General features: G+C 42.0%; 2 protein-coding genes and 1 long non-coding RNA gene across 3 annotated transcripts in view; 1 reads left to right on the top strand and 2 right to left on the bottom strand.

Annotated features, from left to right (window-relative positions):
* The window catches only part of LOC130598454 (uncharacterized), a 93,948-nt gene extending 88,225 nt beyond the window's left edge, over positions 1-5,723 (top strand). The window contains exons 70-72 of the mRNA XM_057407872.1: positions 1,635-1,748; positions 2,166-2,305; positions 5,148-5,723. Coding sequence (XP_057263855.1) covers positions 1,635-1,748; positions 2,166-2,305; positions 5,148-5,163 — 270 coding nt within the window. The 3' untranslated portion in view covers positions 5,164-5,723. The remainder of the gene's footprint in view (positions 1-1,634; positions 1,749-2,165; positions 2,306-5,147) is intronic.
* Positions 5,724-9,659: 3,936 nt separating this feature from the next.
* RMI2 (RecQ mediated genome instability 2) lies at positions 9,660-10,967 on the bottom strand. The gene is made up of 2 exons (XM_057408046.1): positions 10,671-10,967; positions 9,660-9,827 (listed from the first exon to the last, which is right to left on the bottom strand). The coding sequence occupies exons 1-2, from the start codon at positions 10,939-10,941 to the stop codon at positions 9,679-9,681; spliced, it is 420 nt and encodes a 139-aa protein (XP_057264029.1). The 5' UTR covers positions 10,942-10,967; the 3' UTR covers positions 9,660-9,678.
* A 4,364-nt stretch (positions 10,968-15,331) lies between these two features.
* Positions 15,332-27,223, bottom strand: part of LOC130598453 (uncharacterized) — a 96,973-nt gene continuing 85,081 nt past the window's right edge. The window contains exons 8-9 of the long non-coding RNA XR_008972010.1: positions 24,276-24,578; positions 15,332-16,438 (exon numbers count right to left, since the gene is read on the bottom strand). This is a non-coding gene — a long non-coding RNA (uncharacterized LOC130598453). The remainder of the gene's footprint in view (positions 16,439-24,275; positions 24,579-27,223) is intronic.

The following is a 27,223-nucleotide window of genomic DNA, read 5'->3' as shown; positions in this document are numbered from 1 at the left end:
CTACTATTTTCAGCTTTCTGTTAGGATTTTACTGTAAAGAAGAGTTTTGCTTTGAGTGTTTGTACTTTCCTTGCCAAGATACTGCTCATGCGTTTGTTAATAATGGGGTGGGATCATGACATGACAGACTTGGCACAATTTTCTTAATTGCTACAAATATTAACTTTAATATATTCATGAAAATGCAACCATCTAATGCAAAACTACCAGAGACAATTAACTAAACCCAATAATCAATTAAAAGCAACACATAAGACACTGTCGTAAACAAGCTGGGAAGTCACGTATGTCCTTCTCTAAGTGGTATAATGGCTGTGCTCACACTATTGATTCGGACATTTCTGTGTACTGCCCAGGATTTGTAGATGTTTCTGGCTGACCTCTGGGCTGTCTGTAGTCGTATTCTGCTCAGAAAAAAAAAAAATGAATGGACTGACTTGCCAATACTGTACTGCTATCATACAGCATCAAAGCAATGGCCAGAAATACAAATGTACCAAGTCAGGAGTTCCTGCAAAGTTTCAGAAACTTTTCTGAAGCAGAAGGATGAAATGACACTGTGGAAATATCCAGTCTAAATGGGCAGTTCATCTGTGCTGGTAAAATGGAGCTTGCAAAAACCCATCCTGACCAGAAGCTTTAGCACAACTATACATGATACAGAAAGTGAAACACAGTCAGGTTACATCTGGTTAGGCATCAAAGCCTGGAATAGCAGCAGTCACCCCACACTGCTGGAGCCACCTAGCACCCAGCTCTGAGCACAGACTGTCAGCTCGCTCCCAGGGGCTTTGTAACATGCACTGACCTTACACGTTAACACCAGTGCTACCAGAGCAGCTGCTGTACAAAGTGAGGTTAATAAGGAGACTGCAAGTGTCCAACTCCTGCAGGATGAGAGTTATCTGAGAGATTAAACTGGGAGTTAATTTTTCTTAGTAACTAAAATTACTTCACACCTGCTGAAAAAGCTTCTAAAATCTTAAAAGATTTGCTGGGAAATTACTGATTAAAAACAAACAGTAAGTTACTGATCCATACAGAGTACTAAACCCAGTGTTCAGTCAAAATAAAACCTAAGAAATGTAAGCAAATGCTGCTCATGACTAGTTCTGTTAATATTTGGTATCATCAGCTGTTGAGTGGTGTGCTAAGGGGCCTTACCTGAATCACATACAATAAAAATGCATTCACATTTTTATCATCCAAAAATGCTTGTAATTGTAGGGATGTCCCATTTGGGTTTGGGAGTGGGTTTTAAGCTGCCTTGTTATTACCTGTGAATAATCCAGCAAGCATCTGACAATTTTTTCACTCAAAAAGCACAACTCTGACCTGTCATACATAATAAAAGACAACTGGTCAGATACTCACTGTGTCAGCAGCCACACCAAAATCCTTCAGTGAATAATAAAATCAACAGAAAATGAACCAGTGTCCATAGTCTGAGACATACAGTTTTGTTTATCAAGAGTGCAAGGTACTTCTCAATGTTGATGAACAGTAAATGTTAACCAGAGAACTGAGCTGCCCCTGTCTTCCTCCAAACCATCTCCCATTGGAAATGTGAAGAAATCACAGCACACTGATGTTTAAAAAACAAACAAACAACTCAAGTGATTCTGTTTCTCCAGGTGAACACGTGCAGGCTTGTACAGAAGAAAGCGGAGCTGTGTCCAAATAAGCAAAAAGTCTGTAAAGTGTTTTTTGAGGAACCACGTTCACTTCTTCGGAACTGCTTCAGAGTTGTAAGTATAACTCTGGCCACCAAAGGCTACCTGCACACCAGGTAGGGGTACACATAATTATTGCAAGGATATAGGAATTTAGTTACAGATAACTTTTAGAAATAATCAGAACAATTCAGACAGAAAGCAAAAAAAAGGTATTATGTCACCATAGCATACGTTGACATCCATGAGGTAGTGGCGTGGCTTTGCAGTGCTCTAGCATACAGGTCTGGAATTGGCGGTACAGGTCAACCACTTGATATTGGGAAGAGACTAAAGGTCTGCAATAGTCCCTATCAAGAGTGGGGGGAGGGATGACACAAATCAAACTTCCCTTTCAGTTTCCCTGGAGGTGTGTGCCCAGAGTGCCATCTCCAGAAGAGATGCGTGTGTGTCCTGCACAGCACTTCCTCTAACAACTGCTTTGTGTTAAAGGTAGACCCTGCACCATTCTACAGCATGTGCACTTACGACTCCTGTGGATCACATGAGGTGAAGGCTGCCTGCAGATTAGCAGCAGCTTTTGTTCACTTGTGCAACCAAAACTTTGTCCCTGTAGAAATTCCTCCTCAGTGGTAAGTTTCATTTCCTTTCATCCAGAACATGCTGGCTGCATTGCTCCAACACTTACATGTCTGTTATTCAAGAGCACATGAGAGGAAAAAAACCACCAGTGAATCTGACTGTGGATTTGAGCAAAAACGAACTTATTTCTGGAATTATTCCTCTTGCTTCTTGTCTACCTCCTCCTTCTTGCTGCTCTCTCAGAAGTGCACCACAGCCCATCAATGCCTGCTCCCACTGCCTTGCTTATTATTGCCTCCTCACTCCATGCAGGAGGCAGAACACTGGCCAAGTATGGTGTGACTGTCCCCAGGTGTTCCACTGCTCAGATACTGGTTTTGTTTCAATTTTCTGTTTGAATAATGCATTTGGACCCCTATTAACAATAATACAACATACAGAGACCCTGAACATACTCAGTGACCTGGTTTTGTACTTTTCAATTAAATTGATCTATCTTTAAACTTAACCTAGGATTTTAAGATTATCAGTACTTGTATTTAATGCAGCTGTCACCTGGGTAACATCTTCCAGGAATCTGTTTGAAAATACACAGAACGCTGAAAAGAGCACTAGTACTGGCTTGAAATTTTTGGCATTACTAACCTTGCCCATTTCTGGTGTTACTGTCTAAGTTAGTTATGGATCCTTACATTGATGCAGAAACCAGACTAGGAAACTTACTCTCTAAAGGAATGCACCTGTATTACTTGGGAAGTACAGCATTTTAAGAAAATTATTATTCTTGTGTAAAGAGAAGTCCTATGTAAGTCTCCAGCCCCAACATACCTGTTAGTAGTAAAATTTATTTCCCTCATTTTCCTCAGAGCTACCACAGCTGCTGCACACTGCAGCTCGATAGTTGCCATTTTCAGTATGTGTTACTGTACTCCAGTCCAGTTTGGCTACTGTGGAGTGTCAGTCCCCAAGGGACAAAACCCTGTCTTTGCTAGAGCACCACAGTAACCTGTGTGAGACACCTTATGGCTTCAGGATGGATGTCTGTTGGGTGTTTTATGTATTACATATAGTCACTGATCTGCACTCTACATCTTGCCTACACATTTTTTTATTAAGTGCTGTCTCCATACATAACTACCTTCTTTGAGTTCTGCTATTTACTGACTACAAATTGCTATATAAATAATAACTAAACTATGATAAATTGTACCCCTTGAGTGATACAGGCCATTCACATCTTCCTGTCTTGAGACAGTCAAAACTTACTTTTTTGTTCATCTGCATTCTGTTACTTCTTAGTTTAGACCAAAAAAAAGGACAGAGCTTCTCTGAAATTTGCTACGTGCTTGTATCTTTTCACTCAATGAGCACATGAAAGGAAACACACTTACAAATTACTGTCATACTAATTACTGATTCACCTGCCCAAGTAATAACTTCAGATGTAATCACATTTTTGCAGGACTGCAATGGAAATGTTCACTCTAAGTAAATAACTGAATCATGCAGAAAAGCCAGTTACGCTTTTGCTTGAAATGAAGCACTAACTTCCATGCTGCATCTCCTGATGTGGCTTAGTAATGAGAAACAGGGTGGAGTTTTTAATATATGCAATAAAATGTTACGCATTTGCCTTTGTAAACTCACTACTACCTCAAAAGAGTCCCTTGACTACAAACAGTTGTGATATGCTTAAATATATATATATATATATATTTGCAAGCATTTGTTGAATTGTCACCCAGTAAGGGAAGGAATAACTATCACATAGTTGTAGATGATTCTGTTAGCAATAAATTAAAAACCTAGAATAAGAACAGCCAGTATGTACATTAGTACCTCACAAGCATAGACTTACCTATGCAGTAGTAATTCCACTTGTCCTTATCTGCCTTATGTATTCAGGTCAGTGTGTAAGCAGTAGGTGACCATGAAATTTCCGGGTGGTATCTTATAGGCAGTAAGTGGTTTTAGCTCCAATTGTTTATATAAACTCTTCAACATTGAATTAAAAATTCTGTTAAATCTGAGCCTGAATATTCAGTTGGAACCAGAGGTTTAGAATGGCTCAGTAGCCAAAAGACTTGAAGTCCTCTGGTTTACATTGCCCTGTTTCTGAGAAAATGGATTGAAACTGCAGTAATCTCAAGCTCAGATAGCAACAAGAACATACTATTAAACAAGCAGCGTGCACTGGGGATGTACACATGAATAAATGTACCAAAGAAATACTTCTTCTCTATTTAGCTTGTTTTATGTGTCCAGTTTTGGACACCATGATCTAGTTGTGAAATAGTTGATAGAAGTCCAGAGGTCTCTCTGTGGGTGCAAAATGAAGGGCTGTGGAGGGACATGATTTAAGTCTTCAAATATGTAAACACAGTAAAGAGAAGGAAGTGCCACAGCACATACTGCAGAGGTGGAGCATTAGGTCTGATACTGCGAAAGCATTTGCAATGGCCAGGCTGGTTACGCATTGTAACTGACAGCTGGCCAAGGTCAGGAGAGCAGAAGAGAACATTTTGGTCACAAACAGCTACTGCTTTCTAGAAACCCTGTCTTGTCAAAGATCGGCATAGCTGAACTAGCCAAAGCCCATAAACTTTAGCAGTAATGCTGCTCTTTTCCTCCTAAAGGTGAATTTATCATCAAACATAAAGAAAGAACATCTTTATTTCAGTTTAGTGTAGCTAAACCAGTATCTAAACTGCTAGGGTACTTTTCCCCACAGCTTCTTTATAATGTCATAAATATATTTGATGCTATTTTTCCCCTTCATAGATTTCTTGTAATTCAGCATAGTAACAGCTTGTATTAAATGTGACTTGTTTCTTCCCATCTTTCAAGTAACCACTAACTCTTTAACTGGATTTCATCTCCTTTTCATTTCAGCTTGAGCCAGTTCTGAATGGCATATACCAGCCCTGAAGATGGAAGAACCTTTTTGGCACCCAAAATAAAACAACCGATTAAGGTAGACAAGCTAGAAGCAATAGTAGGGAGACCAGTAAAAGCGGGAATGAATTTGTGTTAGGACCATGAGTATAATGAAGCATATATAGTCTAGAAAGCAAGCTTTTCACCCAGAAACACCTGGGGTAAGAGGAATAATTTCAGTACAGTGACAAGAAGAAATTGGACATAAGATTATCAGTTACTTGAATAAAAAAATAAATCTCCCATTCAGTAGCAAAGGTGCCTCTTGACAAGCCTTGAACCACAGCAGGAATATGTGTAAAGATGACAAAAGGTCTCTGCCAGCACAGACTGGTAAAAGTGGGCTCCTCTGTGAGGGCAGCATGTCAGCTTTGAGCTGGGCAGAAATGCTGACTTCCTTTTTCTCCAGAACTATAACTCAGCTACCCAGTAAATTCTGGAGGAAGTGCCCTTTTTCGAGGGAAGTGCCCCAGCACCCAAGAAGGCTAAGCAAGAAGTAAGATGGTTAAATAAATAACTGAAAGCCTTTAATGATTTTCTCATTTCTGTGCTGGTTGATTTTTCCCTTATTACTTTGTACATTGTTAAATGAGAATCAGCCTTCTTGGTATCTGTTCATCAGTTTCACAGTCTCCCTTTGTGTCTTGAGAACCAACCCCCTTCTCAGAAACCAGTTTACATGTTGGAAGGGGTGACCAATACCTATCCTGTCCACAGAGTTGTCTTAAGGTGCTACAGATCGATGTGTGAGTGTCCCACCTGTTAAATTACTTTCTGTAGTGTAGATCTGTTGATTAAAAAAAAATGTGTTACATTTTCTCCACATAATACCAGAAACACAATTATACCTTAGTAAATTGTAATGCTTCAGAATCCTTCAGATGTCTTTGCATAATATGCAGCCATTGAAATAATTGTTAATAAACTTTTGACTTGCTTATTTTTATGCAAGTTTGTTTTTACTGACTATTCAGAGTAAGTTGTACTGTTCTACAGAGTTGGAACCAGCTGGGTTTAAATGCCTCCAGTAGTTCAGAGATAAAGTAGCAGATGCCCTCAGGTACCCTGTCTGTGCTACTTTCAACTGCAATCGCTTCCTCAACGGTGACACTGTAGTTCTACACAAATGCAAGTAAAACATGATTCTAACATGGGTCAGGAAAAATTCCTACAAGTGGTAGGAGATGCTGCTGTAAAAACATGGTAGAAATGAGGCCCTCCTGTGTAATGATTTTATAACTGCTTACTTAGACATTTTGTAATGAAGTCAAAATTGTGTGCAATCTTTCTGAAAGTTAAAAAGTATTTACACCACTTAATTAAAAACCTCATCATCTTCTCCCCAGTCACTTAATGCATGCTGAGCACACCAAACACCTTTGAAAAAATACTGACAGCCACAGGAACAAAATACAATGTCAACAAGTAGAACAAAAGATCTAGAAGAGCTTTACTTTTTGACTAAGGGCAGTGCAGTCAGGGATTCGGCAATACAGAAAAGAAACTGTTTAAACTGTATTAGCTGTCAACTGCAACAACTGGGGTAGGTGCAGACAAGGGGTCCCCTAGAAGCTGCATACAGAGAAGCCATTTAACCACCAGTGAACATACTGAGCTACAGCCATGGTGTTCGGCACATTGATAGATGTCTCTGAGCTGTTCCCAGGTCATGCAACTGCATGGTTTGTATACAGATACTGATGAGCAAGGCAAGCACTCGCACTGACCCTCCAACTCACACCTGATGCCCATGAAGGGCAGCAGAAGCCTTGTCAGCATGGGGTGCAGGTTGGTGCACACCGAGCAGCAATGGAGCCAGCACTTCAGGCAACAGAAACCACAGCCCCTCGTGCCCTGAGGTTCTAAACGTGGTCCCTGACACCCACCTACCACATCAACCATAAACAGTGCATCATACCAGCAACAGGAGTCTGGGCAAAGCACTGTTTATACAGAGCAGGACTAACAGGCTCTGAAGAGATCTGAAACCAGGCCCTATCCTTACTGGGACTTAACAGGGGAAGATAGTATAAGTCTTCATACTGATAGCCACATACACACTCTGCCTGCTGCAGTTAAGATGTGGAAAAGAGAGAATTCACACTGCTCAGTAGAGCACTACAGTGCCAAACTCTGGAAACCCAGAGATGAGGCACTCCGCCCTGGGTGGTACTTGAAGCTACCAACAGCCATAAGAAGCATCAGCAATCACTAGAAGTCTTTTGTTTACAAACTCAGCATTCAACTTTCTGAAGACTGCCTTTTGCTTTGAATTCCTAGGAAAGCCCTTTTTGCCAAGAACTGTCACAAAAGCATCCATTGTTGGCTTTAGAACCCTTTAAAACCTTTAAACTTAACGATAACCCTTTAAATTCACTAATGTAATTGCAGGCCTTTCTGAAGCAGTACTTCAACAACAGTTCTCCTTCCCATTAACTGTCAAGCAAACATGTATAGCTTTGTGCTGATGAAACATGAAAAACTTGCCAGGTGGAGTAGAGCCAGTTTGTGTGTTTAGTGAGGTCAAGCATACAGTACAGATCCAGACAAGATACAGAAACACCAAAAGTCAAGCAGTGAAGGGATCTAGATCTTATTGTGCTTGGTACTGACTGTTGGCAAGCAAAGAAACCCCAGATGCTTTGACTCATGAGCCTCTGAATGGCAGAGTGGTGAAAAATGCAAAGAAATCCTTTACAAATCCATTCCAGCCCTATGTACATACAACCCACTCCTACAGAAATGCAACTTTTCAGATGCATGCAGTGAATATGCATCACTGCCAGATGGACTGACAGTAGTTTTTCTCCTGACAACCACGATACTCTGCACACACCAACAGGGCTACAAGCCATATTTAATATTGCCACAGATTTACTTACACCAGCAAGGACGCAGCAGACCTTTTAGCTCTTTATTTTCAGGGTTTCACTGCCTAGTTGGAAAGCACGGCAAGGTGAATTTACATGCAATGAGCTTCAGGTTCCTGGCAAAAGCAGCATTCAGATGGAAAAGTATCTATTGCTAGGTAAAAAATTGCCAGTCAGTATCCTGACCGCATGGATCATTCCTGAAAGGCTACATCATTCCACAAGTGTTTTGTTTGTTGTTTGTTTTTTTTTTTCCCAGCATTAAAAACAATAAATAAACCCAGACTGCCAAAATTCTGTATGTATGTGTGTTTTGGCATTTTATCAGCAGGGTCTCGGAGCTCAGGATGTCCATTATGCAAGTGCCTCTAATGTGGCCTGATTTGGAATACTGATCTCAAGGCTGGAATTGACTCTGAAAGCTAGTCCTTCATCTGTAAAGGTCTCATTTAAAGATCTACTGAAAAGAGTATTTCATTTCCAGGCACTTTGAAAACATAATCCTCCAGTTTTAAAATTTAGTTACCATCACTGGATTTTCATCTTCTATTTTTCAGAGTACAATTAGAGCACATCTTCCCTTCCTGTATGCATTCCTAATTAACATAACTACTGCTGGACAACAGAGTCCCAAACTACAAAGCCGTATCACATAGATAATGCAATGCTTTCTTTAGAACTCAAATTCTCTATAGACGAGGGAAGATAAAAGAGTAGCCATAGCTCTGATTTTGAAAGGTTTTCCTTTATCAGATTTCATCATTTATATGGGGTTTGGTCTGTTTGAGTTTGAGGTTTTTTTCCACAGGAGGAAAGAAAGATTAAAATATATTTAAGAATGATGTAAACAACTAAAAATAACATAGCTTGGAACAAGAAAGGAAACCTTTAAAGAGAAAAATACACTTAGGCTTAGCAAGCTTGTTTCATGAGGTAGTAGAAGTTATTTGCATCTTGAGAACCTATTCCAAGGAATCCTGCATCACATCTTTTCAGCTAATCTCGCTTCGCTGGAACACAGGGGTTATCACGGTACCACTTTCAGAAACACAGAAACCAGAGAGGCGTTTAGCTACAAGACTCTGCTTTTACACTTAGAAAGAGACATCTGTCTTACAAGTAGAATTTGCTGACATGTTATTACTGAAAGAGAAAACAGGTGAAGATGCTCTTGCCAACCCCAACCTAGATGGACTGAAATGCATTTTGCCTTCATTTCATGTATTGAATTCACCTGGTAACATGAGTTCTGTTCAGCCCCTGCTGCCAAGAATACACCACTACAGGAACAACTATCTAAACATGGGCCTAGAAACAGCAACTAATATATGTAGAATTGTAGTAATTTTAATAGTACAGACATCTTAGCACATCAAGTGTTTCTGTTGGTATAAAAAGAGACTGTGAAAGAGACGTACACTGATTATTATCAGATACGCACTGATCCCTCCACTTAACTCCAAGCCTGACTTTCTCACCTTGGTTTACTCCAGGAGAGTAACTGGCGATTATCTGAAGCTGCAAATACACAGAATGGCTCAATGCTCTGCAGCGGGGGGGGGGGGGGGGGAAAAAAAGTACATTTCCAGGTTTTTTTTGGGCAGAAGAAAAAATATCTAGGGGATGACTCTGTGCAACTCCTCCACTTCGAGGCTCCACATATCCTTGTGCACGGGGTTTTCAGAAAGATCTGTCATCTTTATGGCTCGAAGCACAGGCTCAGGACTGCAGGACCGCACCACACCCATCACCATTACATACTTCCCTAAAAAACCAAGAAAGTGTGAAATCTAATTAGCCTCTATTTTAATTCAAAAAGCTAAGGAATTTAAACCAAGTAGTTAAACAGTTTGAATTAAAGCTGCCAATACTTGCAAGAAAACTCAGGGAACTAAGATTGCTTGGATCTGAGTCTGAAAAAGGCTACAAGATCTGTACAGCTATTTTACAGTAGTTTGCTACATTTTCACATCCACTAGGAGTCAAAACCAGCACGCTTCCTCTTTCTACCATGCAAGTGGAGGGAGGGCAATTCAGAAGACTGAACATTAAGCAACAAGACTGTTTTGTACCACAACTCCTGCAATGCTGCAGTCCAGCACTTGTTCACTTGAATTAGCAGTGCTGGCGAAGAGAAGAAACAAGTAAATAAACAAGTAAATACTGTCCTTGCTCCTAGACTCACAGCTCTTCTCTGCAACATCCCAGTTTGATCCACCATTGGCTTTAACTGTGAAGAACTGAAAACAGGCCCTATCTTCACTGGAACTCGCAGGGGAAGGCCGTGTCTTTGTACTGACAGCCAGAAACACGCTCCCCTGCGGCAGCACACGCTCCTCCTTCTGACTGCCATAGCAGCACAGCTTTTTCAGGGTGCCTCTTGTAGGAAGGCTGGTGTACGTGAAATAATGCCTGCGCAGCTGCGCTAGCTTTGCGCGCCCCAGGCACGTATTCGACACACACCCGCTGCCTGCAAGCCTCCCGCTTTCGGACAAGGGGAGCAGCTGCATCCCTGCGCACACGAGCCAGGAGGAGCCGCAAGCGACGGCCCACGATGCAAGGGAAAGAGGCCCCGCAGGGGCTGTGTACCGCGCCCGCCTCCCGGTACCTGCGCTGAGGCAGGGCCGCCCCTTGGGCACCTCCTCCACCCCGAGCACGGTGAAGGGGCCGCTGTCATCACGCAGCCGGGCCGAGCCGCCGCGGACGCCGCCGCGCTCCACCTCCAGCACGGTGCCCTGCATCCACACGGCCCGCAGGCACAGCGGTGCCCGGCCCGCCTCCGCCCGGCCCAACTGCCACGTCCCACCAGCACCCCGCACCGCGCCCCGCAGCTGGGCGGCCAGCACCTTCACCGGCGGCCCCGGAGCGCCCCCGGCCATGCTGTGTCGCGGGGAGGACGCGGGTGCCTGCGCCCGCTGAGGGAGGCGACGCGAAAGGCGGGAAGCGGCGCACGCCCCGCCCTAGCGGCACACGGCGTCGGCGCCGTAACGGCCGGCAAGGCCTCGCTGGGCCCGCACGGCCTCGCTGGGCCCGCACCGGAGGGGAGCGAAGGCGGCGCCTGGCCCCCGGCGGGAAGAGGGAGACTGGCCCCAGGACTTAGAAATAAAGATCGGGGGTAGCGTCCCGCTTACGTGGCGGCAGAGCTGCACCCCGCGTTTCACCGCCACATAACGGCGGCGTTCCGAGGAGCGGCGCTGCGATCGTGATGGTGCTCCTGCCCCGCAGCTGCCCGCCGCCCCCCGGGTGCGGTAATCCAGTCGCCGATGAGGGGAGAGGGAGCACGAGCACCCGTCCTTTAGCACTGGACACGCGCAGCCGGCACCTGTGCGTTAGAAACAAATAAAGGGCTCGTATGGGAAATAGTACTCGTCGGGGGTGTGCTGCCTTCGGTCCAAACCGCGGTCAAGGCAGGCCACTCCCAGGGGCTTTGCCTCCTCCCGACAAGCCCACGTCTGCTCCAGGGCTTGCCCGCGGCCAGCAGCCCCTTCCACCGGGGCACTTGGCAAGAGCCACACCTGAATCATTTCACCTCAGATCAGCCCCGGATCGACTCCTCCACGTGCAAAAACCAGCGCACACCTGACCCAGCGGTTTGGTTTGAGCAGAAAGCACTTTGCTGCGTCCCAACACCACCTGAGCGAGGCCAGGCCGCCCTGCAGCCCGGGTTCTGCCCCCTGCCCCCGCCTCAACGGGGACACAGGGTTACCGGCCCGCTCCTCCACACAGGCTGTCCGAGCCCTCCCAGGTGGTTTCATGCAGCATTTCCTCAGTACCTAGCAAGAAATGATGACTTCATGTTTACTGTTCAGTTGATTAAGATCCTCCAGTTTTATGGGGAAAAAGAGAAAATGCACATGCTGATTTCCTCAGGGATGCTTTCAGGATATATTTTTATTGTATATTCTTATGTGGAAATCTGAAGCATAATGCACTGAAAGTTTCAAGTTTTTAATGAAAGCTTTGAGCTGGGAGACTTTAATTCCAAGGCCTTTAAGAATTTATTTGCTGTTTATATTACAGATGGGCTTTGCTGTAATCTGAAATCCTTGAAATGTTAGGGTGTCCTTTGGGTGGGTGGGTTGACATTTCATTTAGAAAATAAGCCAAGAAAAAAGCTAATGGAAAACCAGGAGGGTGGAAGGAAGAAAAAGAAACGAATTAGGAAAATCAAGGGGACAGATTCCTCAATTTCACAAGTTGTTACCTACAAAAGCGCAAAATGGGTAAAAATGCACAGAGAGCTGACTCCCCTGCAGTGGTTCTTCTTTAAAGCAGATTTTGTTCTCCATTATAATAGCCAGTTACTTTATTTTAAATCTCCGGTTGTGTTTTGAGTAGCAAAATACATCAAAAGGCCTTTTTTTTTCTACTTACCCATCATGTTATGAATTATTTATTCAGTATATCTTTTTTTCCAGAGATATTTTCTGTTTAGAGACATTCTGTAAATGGGACTTCATTCCTTTTATAGGGTAAGGAAGCAGTTAACTTTTTGTTACCATTTACAGTAAGAATAAAAGATAGTATTGGTAATAACAGTAAAAACATCTAAGCACAATACAGAATCATGTAATCTGGCAATCAAATCATATGGCTTACAGGAACAGAAAGACATTAGATGGTTACTGTATATGAATGCAAATTTGAGCGAGGCTCACGGGAGTATTTGTAATTTATGCCCCTAAACTGTAGTCACTTGACAGCATCAATATTTAGTTTCACATTAAAAAAAAATTAATTGTGCCAAATATTGATAAAAGTATTGTATTCCTATTTGTTACTGTATAATAGGAGGGTCTAATGATTATTAAGCCATTAAATCTACAGATGAAGGCAGGACCCCTACAAGGGTGTAATCTCCAGGAGAGGCTAAAAGGTCCCTTTTAAAAGATTTTCCTTGAAGAAACTGTTACAAGACGAAGAGCAAAAGCACTGGTGATCTGCACCAAGAAATGGATTTGTTTTCCTAAATCAGAAAATCCTTATTTTTCAGTAAAATGTGAAGTTATACTGAATTATCTGCAAAGGTCTTATCAAAGAACTGGCTCAGCTCAGCATGGAGACACATTCTGCACCTGCAAGGAAAATGTCTGATGCCTCAACAGACTGTTTTCTGAAGATGATACCACAGCATTCATCCTGATTTAAGGGTAGCAGAGGAAGCTCAGCACTCAGAAAAGGCAATGAGTAGGCGGCTGACAGGCTGTAAATCACAGTGAATTAAACTTGAGCGCATTTTCTGAGAGCATGCTGGGTGAGACAGTTTTGGTTTGTGTAGATTAAAAAGAAGGAATCTTCTTCTGCCTGCTGCTACAATATGTGCCTTTCTTCCAAGCAGTCTTCAAGGACATTATTCCTCATGCTGACATGCATGAGATGCTGTCACAGTACACGTAAAAAAGGTCAGACTAGACACAGATTAAGACAGTCCAGAGCGCAGCAGGAGCCAGATCTTTCTCAATTACTCTGGCACTGTTTTGCTGATATGGTGTCAAGAGACCTTAGAAATCTGACCCATGATCAGAGATTTTCAAAGAATCAGCAACTTTAAATTTTCTTTCCAACTCAGACCTTTTCACCCTCTCACTGACAGTACTACTTAAAACGGAACCAATTCTCTGTCCCCCTGTCTAGTTTTGGTAAAAGGCTGATATGCAAGCAGAAAAATCCTTCTCTCTCTTGGCCAGAAATTCTGATATTTTACAATATCTTTCATCCTACCCAGAAGAGTTTTAAAAAGATCTCCCTCCCAGTGCATTGGTCAGTGTGTACAGAAAAGGTTCTTATAGAAACATAGAATGGCTTGGCTTGGAAGAGACCCCAAGATCATCTAGTTCCAAACCCCTGACATGTGCAGGGATGCCCCACACTAGACCATGTCACCCAAGGCTCTGTCCAGCCTGACCTTGAACACTGCCAGGGATGCAGCATTCACAACTTGTTCGGGCAGCCTATGCCAGTGCCTCACGACCCTCACAGTAAAGAATTCCTTCCTTTTATGTATCCTGAGCTTCCCCTGTTTTAGTCTGAACCCATTGCCCCTTGTCCTATTGCTACAGTCCCTGATGAAAAGTCCCTCTCCAGCATGCTTGTAGGCCCCCTTCTTCAGTTTTATTTCTCAGTTTCTCTTTCCTAGTACTGAGAAGTCACTAAGTGGATTTCAAAAAAAGTTGGTTGTTGTTTTTGGTGGGTTTTTTTGTTCAGTTTTGGGTTTGTTTTGTGGTTTTTTTTTTAAGATTTGAAATCCAATCAGTATTTATAGTTAAAAAAAAAAAAAATGTGTTTTCTAAATACTTGCTTTAGAAACAAGGCTACCTGGAAGCTCCACAGATGAATAGAAGAAAAGTCACAAAGTGTGGAGCTGATAAATACATGGATCATAATGGCAATGTCAGAATGGCCAACAGATGCCCATAAAACACATCCTATAGAAAATCTTGTTTGTAGTAGCCCAGAAGCTGAGGGATTTGAGTGTGATGGGGCAGCTCCTCACCTGCTGCAACCTGCTGCCCTGTGTCAGTATCTCCTGCAGACACTGCCTGCTCACAGTCACAGAGTAAACTGCAGTGATACGATTGTGTCTTTTATGTCCTCCTTCAGTAAGAGGAAGCAGGTAAGGAGCTAAGCATGACAGGAACAAGAAAACAGTACTTTGTAAAAACTCCATAAGTAAGAAGAGGGATCTGAGACTTCCTGGTATTCATATGAAACTTCAACTCAAGGACTAATTTTAGCACAGACAAGAGCTCTAAGTTTCACCTCTATGAGACCACCCTAGTTTATGCTTATTTTCTTACACTGAACACAGAACTACATGAAGCAATCACAGGAACATACAATTCACTTGTTTCCTGGTGTTTTGTACTGCATAGCAGATGCAATGTGGACATGTTTTTATGTATTTTATTTTTTTTAGCAGCCTTCCAGTATCTGAAGGGGGCCTACAGGGTGCTGGGGAGGGACTCTTCATCAGGGTCTGTAGTGATAGGACAAGGGGTAATGGGTTTAAACTTAAACAGCAGAAGTTCAGGTTAGATATAAGGAAGAAGTTCGTTACTGTAAGGGTGGTGAGGCACTGGAATGGGTTGCCCAGGGAAGTTGTGAATGCTCCATCCCTGGCAGTGTTCAAGGCCAGGTTGGACAGAGCCTTGGGTGGCATGGTTTAGTGGGAGGTGTCCCTACCCATGGCAGGGGAGTTGAAAGTAGATGATCTTAAGGCCCTTTCCAAATCTAACTCTTCTGTGATTCTAAGCTGACATGCTGGATGAAGTCTGGAAAACCATCCTCATCCTTCATTTATCTTTGTTTAGTCTATCTTATCATCACTGAATTTAATTATTGGTTTGAAATTAATGCATCAGTGGGATAGAATTAATGAGTCAGAAGTTGGTCATATTTGCATCCCTAACCTGAACTTCAGTTGCTTGTAATTTATGCTTTGGGACTGATCAGTCTGGCATATGGATGCTAAATTATGTTTGAGCAGCAATTTCAAAAGACCTGGAGCCAGGCAAGTTGACTGATGAAATAGGAAAACTCTAGGTGCAACCTGACAAAGCTTTAGTTAGCAGGGAAGTTTTAGAAGTGACTTGGACAAGGCAGGTAAATGTGAGTGACAGCCATCATAATATGACTAGTAACAACAAGAAGAGTCTGGCCTCTCCTGTAGTGTCATCCTGCCAAAACTGCACAGGAGTCACTCTCAAATAAGATGAACTAACTTTTGTGGCAAATGCTATCAAGTAAAGCATTCATAAGGCACAATCTCGTGCTCTTCTTTCATGAGAACCTAATACAGGTGCTATACATTACATGTTAGCATATGCTCAGTGGAGTCAGTAGAGGATTACAGTAAGAATCTTCCTGCAGCTGCCAGAGATGCCAGTTGCACCCAGTATCTCCTGGAAAAACAGAGGAAAAACATCATCTGCCTCAGGCACTTCCTCAGTGGAAACCTCAGCTTGTACAGCCAGTCAGCCCTAACATGAGAAATGATTTCATTGCTCTCACCAGCACGCAAACTTAACCAGTTCCTGTCACTCACCACACATCCCTACTGACAGTAACCTACAGGCTATGAAATCAGCAGTGCTCTCCAGCTTAGCTGACTCATCTCCTTTACAAAGAATACTTAGAGGAAATGCTTAGAGAGCTCTAGGCACATTGTACAGAAGTGGGTGTCACCTGTTTATTTCTTTCCATGCTCTAACTATGCTGGCATGTAACTAAAAGAAAATCAGCATTCTATGGAATAGGACTATCACATGATGAAAGAAAAAACCAAAAAGGATAATCATAGTCTTTACTTTGCTGGTATTGTTTGCTGCTCTGGAAATAGGATGTACAGCTGGCTTCCAGATAAGCTTATTCAAACTCCTGTCCAAGAAAAAAAGAACTCTTTTTGAACAGGAAATATGAATGTTATCCAAAGCAGTATATCTTTGTCCTGTCTGAAGTGAAGCCAGTAGCTAGGAGACTTCAGTCATTCAGCCTTTCTGACTTCATTTCACTTCATAAAAGAACTGGATGTTTAGGAGAAACTTAACAGGACTGGAGAGACCCTATAACCAGTGTAGGGGAATACAGATTACAGTATCCTCCCTTGACAGCTGCTGGCTTTGCATAAATGTAACTCTGATCAGCACTGTCAGCATCCAGTTTGTCCAGTGGAGTGACAGCAGAATAATTTTCCAAAAGAAAAGTAACCAGAAGAGTGGCATTTTATTTTTTGAAACTTGAAATCAAACATTAGAAATATAAATGGAGGCCAGTAAGGCTGAGACGTTCCAGCTGTTCCAGAGCATCCACTGGCAATATTCAAGGCCTGTTCGAAGACTTACGAAATGAATTTCTACTGCTTAGAAGGGAGAGGCTTTTACTAATAGTCAAATTTTCAAGCAAGCAAGATCTTTTTCAGGTCTGATCGAAGAGACCATCCTTCTCTACATGCCTTATCTTGTTTAAACTGAAACCATCACAGCTACATCACTACCAATCAAGGTAATTTGAAATTAATAAAAGGTTAGAACAGGATTGAAAGGCTTCCGTACAAGGACTCAGGAATTTTGTACCAATCTCACACTCAGCACACACCTTACTGTGTGAGGGAGTATTTTGTAGAGTCTCCAGAAGACAGACATTTGATAGCAGTTCGGTTGCAGCTGCAGGGCACACAGCCAAGCAGACCAGTCAGCTATTTTCTAGCAACTGAAAACTCATGTGAAAAGTGAATACTTGTCACTATCCCCCATGCTTTAACTGATGCTTTTTTACTTGTAATCCCATGGAGCATCACCAGAGAAACAGATGTGGTGGCTATCCTTAACTAAATTTTGCTCTGAGGTCAGAGAACCTCCATGTAAAGTGGCTGCATTTATTTTCTGGGATGCTGAAAAACTGGACTCCACACTCACCTGGTGCTGGCAGTAATACTGGGATGAAAATCAGAAATGGTTTTGAATGGGAAGAATGCTGCTATGTGCTGAGAGGGAAGGCACTGGCCTTGGTACTTCAAAAAGCATGAGCTAAAATCATAGCCAAAGGAACACAGGCCTTGTGCTGCTCCGCAGCAGGGAAATGGAGCATGAACTCAGAACAAACAGCTGAATGACTGAAAATGCAGAAAACATATGAAGAGGAAATCAACAGCAGTGAAACTGTTGTTTAAAGCTGTTCAATAATAGCACTCACATGCTATTATCTACTTAGATGGACTTGGGCCTAAATAAGCTTGGTTTTCAATCTCTTACATTACGGCATGCCTTTGGTACAGCAAGGTTCAAAACTGGCAGTAGTTACAAGCCCAGACATGACATTTATTGCCATACCACCTACAAACAGCAGCTCGCTCCCCCAGCTACCGGTATGAATGAACAAACATTGGCATGTACAATAACGTCAATTTTGGATGAAAGTCACATTAGCGTATGAGCTATACAAGGCCTGTTTATCTCTTAACAGGCCTAAGAGAGGGTATAAAATGGTAAGTAAAATCACGGAATTCTTCCTAAATCAGGACATTCAATGTATAATTGCTGAAATACATTTTCACATTCTTAGGCTTCTTTGTTAAAAAATCAAGACACAAGATTGCATGACTCAACTGGGAGACATCTCATAAGTTCAGCTTAGAAAGACTTCTACAACTCATATGTATATGTCACATTTTAAAATATAATTTGACACTGAAATGTCACAAACTGCCTCCACCTCTTGACTTAAGTGATTTTAATCACAGGTTCTAGTTTGTAGTCTGCACAGAACCCTATATTAAACACTATATTGAAACTCTCTAATTAAGACCCATCTCTTTCCACGAAACCCATTTGACCCCATGCAGGGTTAAATATGAGCTTGCTGGAATGAAGGTCAGACTTTTATTGCTGACATTTGAAGTGTTGAATAACCATCACTGACAACTGATCCACAAGTACTTAGTTTCTGCTAAGGTAAGTAAATCTACTGGTGCTAAAACATTTGCATCAGCTCCTTCCATTGAGACTCAGACCTTGTGTTAGGAACTAAAACAGGAAAACAAAATAAACCAGAGGAACATGCAAAGAAATTGTGAAAAGGACCCACTAGTGGTTGTGATGAAGACTGCAGTGAGGCAACTATACAAATATTTATTTATCTGAATAAAGTTAAAAAACTGTTAATGAGTGATATTAAATATATATATATATCTGGCTAAAATGTAGTTGTAGAACACAATGGTTGTTTCTAAACGTAGCTCTATATAGGGCAGCTCTCCAAACCAAACAACAAAACTTGGACTTCAAATACAACCAAAAAGCAACTCTTTGGAGATTCAAAAATATTGAAGCCAAAAGTTTTAGCAAGCTTTCAGCTTATCATGAAAAGCAGCAATAAATGATAAATGCAAAACCAGTATGCCTTATTTTCAAAACCTGACAAGCCCACAAAACCAGACTTGCTGTAGTGCACTCTACTGCAAAAGCCAACAGAGCCCATTTATTCAAAATAGAAACTGTCAATACTTTAAGAGCTGAGTAGGAGACATCAGTTCAGCATAGATAGTGTGTAAGATTCATGCAAATGCCACAGAGCATGAAGTGGCTGTGCAGAGCTGGCATGATGTGTGCAATGTTTTCCTACACTTCTGGAGCTCGGACATTCCAAACATCAAGCACTTTTAATCAAATAAGTTCAGATTTTGTACAGGAGCATTTGAAGACATGTAGCTCTGCTACAATTTGAACAGATATGAGTTTCTGGCAATAGACAATTCAAAATGGAACGTAATGGCATGCAACCTCAATTTGCAAGGCAAAGTTCATCAGAGTACTCCAGCTTAGTTGCCGGTTACAGCTTCATTTATGAGAAACTGCAGGGTGAAAGTGAAAGGCATAAAGCAGTTCCTTTTTCTCATCTACAGATCTCTAGTCTGACTACTTAATCTAAACTCTTAAAGGAGAATACTGTGATTACTAACAAATACTCCTAACGGATGTGGGTAAAGTATTTTCATTTTCATTGTTTTCATAGATTTTAAGGCAGAGTGGGAATTGAATAGTTGAACCTATTGTCTGACACAGACCACTGATTTATTTGCATTCTGGTACCTCTGGCTCTTTCGTTGCTGGGAACTCAGTGGTGTTTCGGTCCACTTCAGACCACAAGAGCCTCCAACAATCACCAGTGGAGCTAACGAGGCTGAAGCACACTCAGTATTGTGTTCACTGGCATTTGGTGCAACCCCTTTTATACCCATTTCTGCTAAATCAAATACTTGGGTGAATATCTGGGTGATGGCAAAAATATCCTTCAGGCCCCTTTCCTTTCCTCTATTCATGTTGGTTAACAGTAGTTAACCATATTGATGAAAGAATTAATAGCTTATGGCAGATGTTTTTCAAATGCAGCTGGGTTGGCCCAATCACTGCCCAGTTCCACTGCCTGATAAAATTAAACATTCAGGTATATAGGTTAGATTCAGCATATATAATGTGGATAGAGCTCATGAAATACTGTGGCTGGCCCCATTAAATTACAGTATATACTACCTATAAAACCAGCACTGTTTGGTATCACTACTGATTCTTCTGACTTAGGCCCTGTTCTAATGGTACACAGTGCCTTCTGAGACATGCTACAGACTTTAAACCTTCTTTTGCATCAGCCTGAGTAATCGTTGTAAATGGACTTGCAAAATAAAGGCTGGGAGGAACAGTCCTTATTAAGAAAATCTCTAAAATTCAGTTACAGGAGTGTTCATTTAAATAGTGCCACAATTTACTCAAAGCTGACAGTATTCAGTGAATGTGCCTTTTGCTTCTGGCTACTTTCCCTTCTGTTTCTTATAAATGTCATTGTACTACCTTGGATAATGGCTGCACACATGATTGGCTGGGGAGAGCAGAAATTCCCAGAGAGCAGAAACATAACTGAAAGTACTTAGAGAATCTTTTTCAGTCATCCTCTGATCTGTAAAATAGATAGATACATTTATTCTAAAGGCTGCATTTCCCAGCTCTAAAACAACAGAGCTTCCTCCACCAGTACTTCTGGAATCTTTGTCACACAGCTGTGGAGTAGTGCAAACTGATAACGTTTGTAATGAGTACTTGTCATAAAAGCAGCACTGCCATGAAGTTCTCACTCCTAAACTGTGGGGAAAGTTTAAGTTTCTGTTCTTGAGTTCAAAGCAGTTTGCAGTTTGGCAATGATCTCTAACTGCAGTTTCTGGTCTGTAATCTTGCATTAAGCCTCATGAAATTCCTGGTATGTGAATAGGAAAGTGTGTACTGTCGCTTTGTTGTTTCATCAGTAAAGTTATAGGTAGAACATTTAGGAGCAATGCTTTTATCTTTCCTGGTAGCCATTTCTCATGCAGGCATGTACTGAAGAACAAGTTTCCATTATTGCTTTCATTTCACTGGTTCTCATTCACACATTATCTGTAAAAGCCTGACTATACAGCACCTCAGCTTAATAGCTCTGAAGTTCTATCTTTGTGTTGCAGCTCTGCATAAATGGGCAGACTGTGCATTTCAGAAGGTAAGAAACGAACAGGATTTGAACAAAAAAGCTTATGAAAAGTGGCAAGTTGTATCCTGGGTCAGCTCTGGTCTTCTGTCCCACTCAGGGAGAAAGGAGCTTCTGCCTCCCTTCTCCCATCTCCAAGGGCTACAGCTTGGTTGGCTACTGTTTGACTCTGTGGAAGCAGGTTAGCTCTAATCATAGAAGCACAAGATTCCTGTGAAGGTGGGATGAGACATCTAGATTGCAGATCTAGAAAATTCTGAGATTTATCTAATTTGGCCAAATGCCTCAGGAGGAACGAGTGCTCCCCTGGTTGCAGAGCTGTCTCTGATTACCCACCGCTTGGGCCTTAAGTACTTACTGCTTCCTTCCTTTTTCCTGCGGTGTGCACAGGCCCTGCATTAAAACCTTCTCCTTCAGAAGGAAAGGTAACTTTATTGTGCTGCAATGCTAAAGCAACAGATAACTTAAATCTGGGAGGCTTTTTTTTCAGCAAAGCAGACAGGAAATGTTGCATAGTCACAAAATGTTGCATGCGCAAAAAACTGAGACTAATCTGTGCTTTGTGAGTGAAGAGGTTGGGCATCAATTCCAAACATGGGGAATACTCATTTAACCTCATCAGGATACATGCTATATTACAGTATATTCTAGGAAACTTTAATTAGTTCACAATTTCATCTGAAATATAGTTACATTAAAAATTATTTTTTTAAGAGAAAACGCCAATTCAGTATGTTTTTTCTTTTCTCAGTTTTGCAAGAGTTTGAGTTTTATGGGAAAACTGTCACTATTTTTTCAAGCTAAATGAAATAATAAGGCTTTGAAATAGTTCTTAGCCCTTCAGGGACTTCATTAGAGACATTTTCTTTAAAGGGATACCATCACCTTTTCAACCTCATCAGTTTTATCCAACAGTTTACCAGTGAGGGCATTTGTGGGAATGTGGGCATTTCAGGTTTAAATGAGAGAAATTCAGGCTTACTTTTCCTCCTGGCATAAAAGGACTCAAGGACATGCTTGTCAAGCTCATTTTGAAATGATGACCTCAACATAAGCCTATAGAAGGAAACATTCTCTGGTCTTCTCATGAACTTGCTTCAGTTCACAGAGAGGCATTCAAGAGCCATTCACCTACAGAAAGAACAGGACTTGCGTTTAAGCCTTGAGATTGGGGCACTGATTTGAGAGGTGAGCCACAGAATTCTGGGTTAGCTTCACATACCACTTATGTACTTTATCTAATAATTGCTTAATGTACAATATGTAACTGCACTCAGAGAAGGCACCAGAATCCAGTGTTTCCCACTCACAGGTGAGTGCTCTAGCTGTTAATCTCCAAGCCTCTCTTGGCGAACAAATATTCCTCCTTCCCTTTCAAAAAGGAGAGACCTCTACTTAGTAGTCAAGAGACCTTTCAGAAAACGAGGAACCAAAGTTTGCCTGCCCTCTTGCCAAGCAGGGACACAAAGCTCACTTGTCCACATCCTCAAGAGGTCTTCTATGCACTATCAGCTGCAACACTCTCTTAGCTTGCTCCATTTTTAAAGGACTGCCATTCTTCAAAGACCAATTTTTGAACAGCTCATGAGGGAGAAAAGCCTCAGACATGAGTCTGTAGGCAACAGTTCCTTACTGGCTGCTTGCATGGCATACTGGCTGCTTTGGATCTCCTTTCAGGGAAACTCAGCTCTCAATGTGCACCACAGAGAACCATAAATGGGCCCAACACTTTATCTTAGAAACATCAAAACTCTGTAGGGCGATGCTCAATGTTGTGGCATACTTTTGGCTTTTAGCTTAACTAATTAGATCACCAAACAGTCTGTTTCACAGCAGGCCTTAAATCCATGTGCTAATTTATTGCTCAAGCTAGAATGACACTACTGAAAATAACTTGGATGATAAAATAACCAGATGACAGGAAGAATTTTCAGTAGATTGACTGAATACTCTCACATTTGCAGCAATCATGCTGACTCTTTTCTAAAGATCAACTCATGACAGATAACAATAAATAATAACAGAAAGATAGTAATCATGTTGGGAACTCTGAGCCTGTAATTACTTGAGCAGTAATATGCTGGAATGCTTTTACTAGAAGTCTTCAGCATGCAGGGATGAAACCATGATTTTGCCATCCAGCAGAGGGGGCTTGGCAGTAAGTTTTCTAAACACAAACCCAAATGGTTTCTTTGGAAATTGAGTAATATTAAAATTAAACTGACTTTTATAGGAACTTGCATAGTATTATAGATAAAACCAGAACTTCCTACAAACAAGAAATGGAAATATAAATAGACACAATTCAAACTGAGTGTTATTCTGTCAATCTTTGTTTCCCTTATTTCTCAGTGTGGGTTTTGTTTTGGCAGAAAGCCCTTGCAGTTATACCTTACAAGCACAGTGTGCAAGTAAAGAAGCTTTTGCTCCTAATTCCTTTGAATAGCTGAGTGCAAGTTCCTATGAAACTGTCCCTGTAATACATGTACAAGAAAAAAACAGGGAAGACATTGAGGTAAACTCCTGGTGGGAAGTTTTCCAAGCCACCACAAAGGTGTGTATTTGAAGGCAGGACATGTCATCCGACCGGTCCAGGAGTTTACGGCAGTTATTTAATTATTAAATTATTCAATCTGGATGGCCACAAGAGCCACTGGCAACCTCACAATATGGGTGAGACCAAAACCATGGATGGAATCCAAGGTGGTGGTGTACAGAAGCACATTTGAAGCTAATGCTCAGGGTTAAGTTGCACACTGTGTTACTTTAAGACAAAAGAATGACACATATTTCTCTTGAAATCAAAACTGGCTGGCTAGTCTTCTGGTAAATTCCTGTTTTACATGGTTAATTGAATTTGTCCCCCAGATCCTGTTTCCTTGCTCAATTTGTTCACATAGAAGAAAAGTGCAGGCAGGTGCATTTGAATACCTGGGAATTATATTCATTTATTAGTTTTGATGAATAGTGTTTTACTAGTGTGAGCACTTGAATGGCACTTTTCAGTCCTGTTCAAAATCTGATTTTTTATTTCTAGTGAGAAATAAAACTAGCTGCAAATTTTAATGACAGGTCCTGGTAAATGTAATTATTTTCACCTCTGTGGCTCCAGCTTCTGGTGTAGGAGATATTGAAAATAATGATGCACTAGAGTAACTTAAAATGAAGTTCATGCCAGATGAAGCAGAAGGTGCAAATGACTCACTATGACCAATAAGACTGTAACACTTTCCCTGGCTGACGTGAGCAGGGTCGTGCTGTCACACATGCAGCAGCGTCCCCTTGCAGGGATGCTGGCAGGTGCAGCCCTGCAGCAGCCTGGGCCCTGCCTCTTAGCCCACCTCGCTGGTCATTCTGGTGAGCTCTTCTCAGAAGGTCAGATCTCAGCAGCAGCTCCCTGTCTGTGGGGTACAGGAGTCGCCTCCCACGTAGCCCAGTCATTTTCCTGAAGTACTAATATGCTTCTAAAGAGTACGTGGGTGAGAAGAAGGAGGAGAATTCTGGTCACCTGGTGAAATAAAACTATCATTTAGTGTGGGTACCAGATCTAAAAGTTAAGACCTAAAGTTAAGCCTTCTCCCTGGAACTGTACTGGTGTAATATATACCACCATATTTCTGACAGAAAAGATGAGCTTGGAGGGTTACAGCAGTCCATTGGGAGGAGAGGGATGTGACGGGTCACTGTGTGTCCTCAGTCCCCAAACCAGGATCCCAGTTCACCAGCTCTGCTAGATGGTGATCCACAGCACCTCCTGCTTTTGATTCCCCTTATCCATAGCACATCTGCAACACTTCCAACCATTGATCTCAGTTCCTCCACTCCTGGGACTTGGAGTCCTCCACATTCTTTACCCCACTTCTCCAAACCCATTTCAAAACCTCTGCCTTCTCTATAGAGCTGCCTTTCTGCTCACAAAATAAAAACATCCAGCCTTCCACACCAGAGCATCCCTTCCATGACCAAACAACCCTGGGCTACATATCCTATCTAGACCTTCCCTTTCTGCCTGCCTGGAATCACACCAGAGCTTCTGTCTCATAACACTCGGGCACTCCCTCCACTGTCCCTGCCTTTTAGCTCACTCCCTAGTGTCAGGTCCCCCAGTACCAGCCACTGGGTTCCTTTGGCTTCTGCAATAATCTGAGCTCCTTCCTGGCACCAGCTCCTTGGGTATCCCCTCCTTGGATGCACTTGTAAAAACTCTGTCTCCTGCTTTTCAAATGGAGGATTTCAAAACCTAACAAATCTTCCAGCATTCACAGCTGTAAGAGCAGCAAAGAGGACTAGTCTAAAGGAAAGCAGCTTGGTGTCACCTTTCATAAAGCTGATGCACCACATAGCACTGCCCTGTATAGTACTGGAGAGGATTGAGGAAGAGAAAAGAGAAGAAAGGTGGGCAGTTATGGGAATTTGCAAGAAAAAAAAAGCTTCTACTTTGATGTTATGACCTGAGTCAAAATAAAAGGAGGCTGAACTTCCCAGAAAGGAAGTTCACTAACAAGAAACCACAGATAACTTTCAGATGCTAAACTGAAAACTCTGGAGGAGAAGATGATAGACTTTAATTCTCAGAATAAAATCTGTACAAAGGATACTTTATATCAGAGAGAGAAAGCAAGCAAATGACAGAGAGCATCTTGAAATTAAAAGAGGTATTCAACAGAAATTACAGGAAGCAATTATCAGGCTGGAAAGCAGAAAAAAGCAAAGAGCGGAGTCAGTGTTAAACCTGGGACATTGGGATTTCTTCACACAGAGAAAGGTCAGGTGCAGACAAACTCCAGCAGTATAATGGAAGAAGCCAATAAGGAGTTAGCAAGGACTAGCACAGAGGGAGCACAATCAGTTGGAAAAAATAAGCAATAGGACTGTGAACTGGAGGAGATGAGACACACTAGATGAGGAAAGAGGAAAAAAAGGAGCAACAGAATAAATGTCACATAGGATAAAGAACAGCCCATTCTAACACAGCTCATGGGAAACTGCAAATCTCCCAAATCTGCTTTATTAACTAACAATGCCACGTTCAAAGCCATGTGGGCACAGAACTTTTCACATGGAGAGGCAGGTTCAAAATGGAGTAGGGAAAGCATTATTGTAATAACAATAATAATGTATCAAAATTATGAGCCCAGAGGAGTAAGATGACATCTGACACCTTTGAACATAAAATATTCTAGGGCAGGTGAGACTCTAGATGCTGTTGACCAAAAACTACTAGACATACTAAAATTTCTTCATATGAAGGTGCTGAGGCACTGGCACAGGGTGCCCAGAGAAGCTGTGGCTGCCCCATCCCTGCCAGTGCTCAAGGCCAGGTTGGACACGGGCTTGGAGCAAGCTGCTCTAGCGGAAGGTGTTGAGGTTGGAATTGGATGAGCTTTAAGGTCCCTTTCAACACAAACCATTCTATGATTGATTCTATGACTGCTATTTCTGTTATTTTAACAAAACCATAGTTTCTTCAAGCTCTGTTCATCTTTGCAAAAATGCTAATTCTTTGAAGGAACAGTAGTACAGTAGAAAATGTAGAAAACTATAAGCAAATACATAATTGCATATTCACACACACACGCTCTTTAAAATAAACTCCCCAGTCACTCCTGAGTCTTCTTGCACATGAAATGAAAACAAGGAAAAGTCAACTTTTAGGCCACCAAGAGATGCAGGTAAGAGCCCAGTTAAAGTATGCTAATATAAGTCCCAAAAACTTTCACGTGAAGGTCTAACAAAGATCCAAGCAGACTGTTTAGCAGGCATGGGTCACTGATAATCAGACAGCTTAACAAGAAATCCAGTCTTGTTGGTCTACTGTGAGATCATTACCTTAAGACAACAAAAAATGATGGGTCATATGGTCAGTTTGGTTCCCCCAGAGATGAATGGAGCTCTCTTGATAAAGTGCAAAAATAGAAGTAAAAATACCCAAGTAGTAAAGGGTGTCTGAGCTGAGTTCCCAGTGACTGCAGCAGCTGAGTCACAGCAGGTTCTTGGACATGCAGGGGAGTTTTAGCAGGAAACCGCCTACGTTTTTATTACAGCTCCACTTCAACTATGCCACTCGACTCAGCTCGGTAGATGATTTTTATCACTCTAGATGTTGTGGCTGCATTTGCACAGGGACACTTTCCAAAAGTCCACATTTGTTTA

This window comes from Pezoporus wallicus, unplaced genomic scaffold (genome assembly GCF_028554395.1).
Source record: "Pezoporus wallicus isolate ANWC-B61680 ecotype Strahan unplaced genomic scaffold, APGP_CSIRO_Pwel_v1 contig_4012, whole genome shotgun sequence".
Classification (NCBI taxonomy): domain Eukaryota; kingdom Metazoa; phylum Chordata; class Aves; order Psittaciformes; family Psittacidae; genus Pezoporus; species Pezoporus wallicus.
Note: the sequence above shows the minus strand (reverse complement) of the source record. Positions and strands in the feature narration are given on the sequence as shown.

What these genes read in the sequence shown, in the direction of transcription:
- RMI2 (XM_057408046.1), bottom strand. Translation starts at nt 10,941, where the DNA reads ATGGCCGGGGGCGCTCCGGGGCCGCCGGTGAAGGTGCTGGCCGCCCAG. An exon ending in GCGGCCCTGCCTCAGCGCAG is followed by an intron (nt 9,828 to 10,670) that starts GTACCGGGAGGC and finishes TTGGTTTTTTAG; the next exon opens with GGAAGTATGTAATGGTGATG.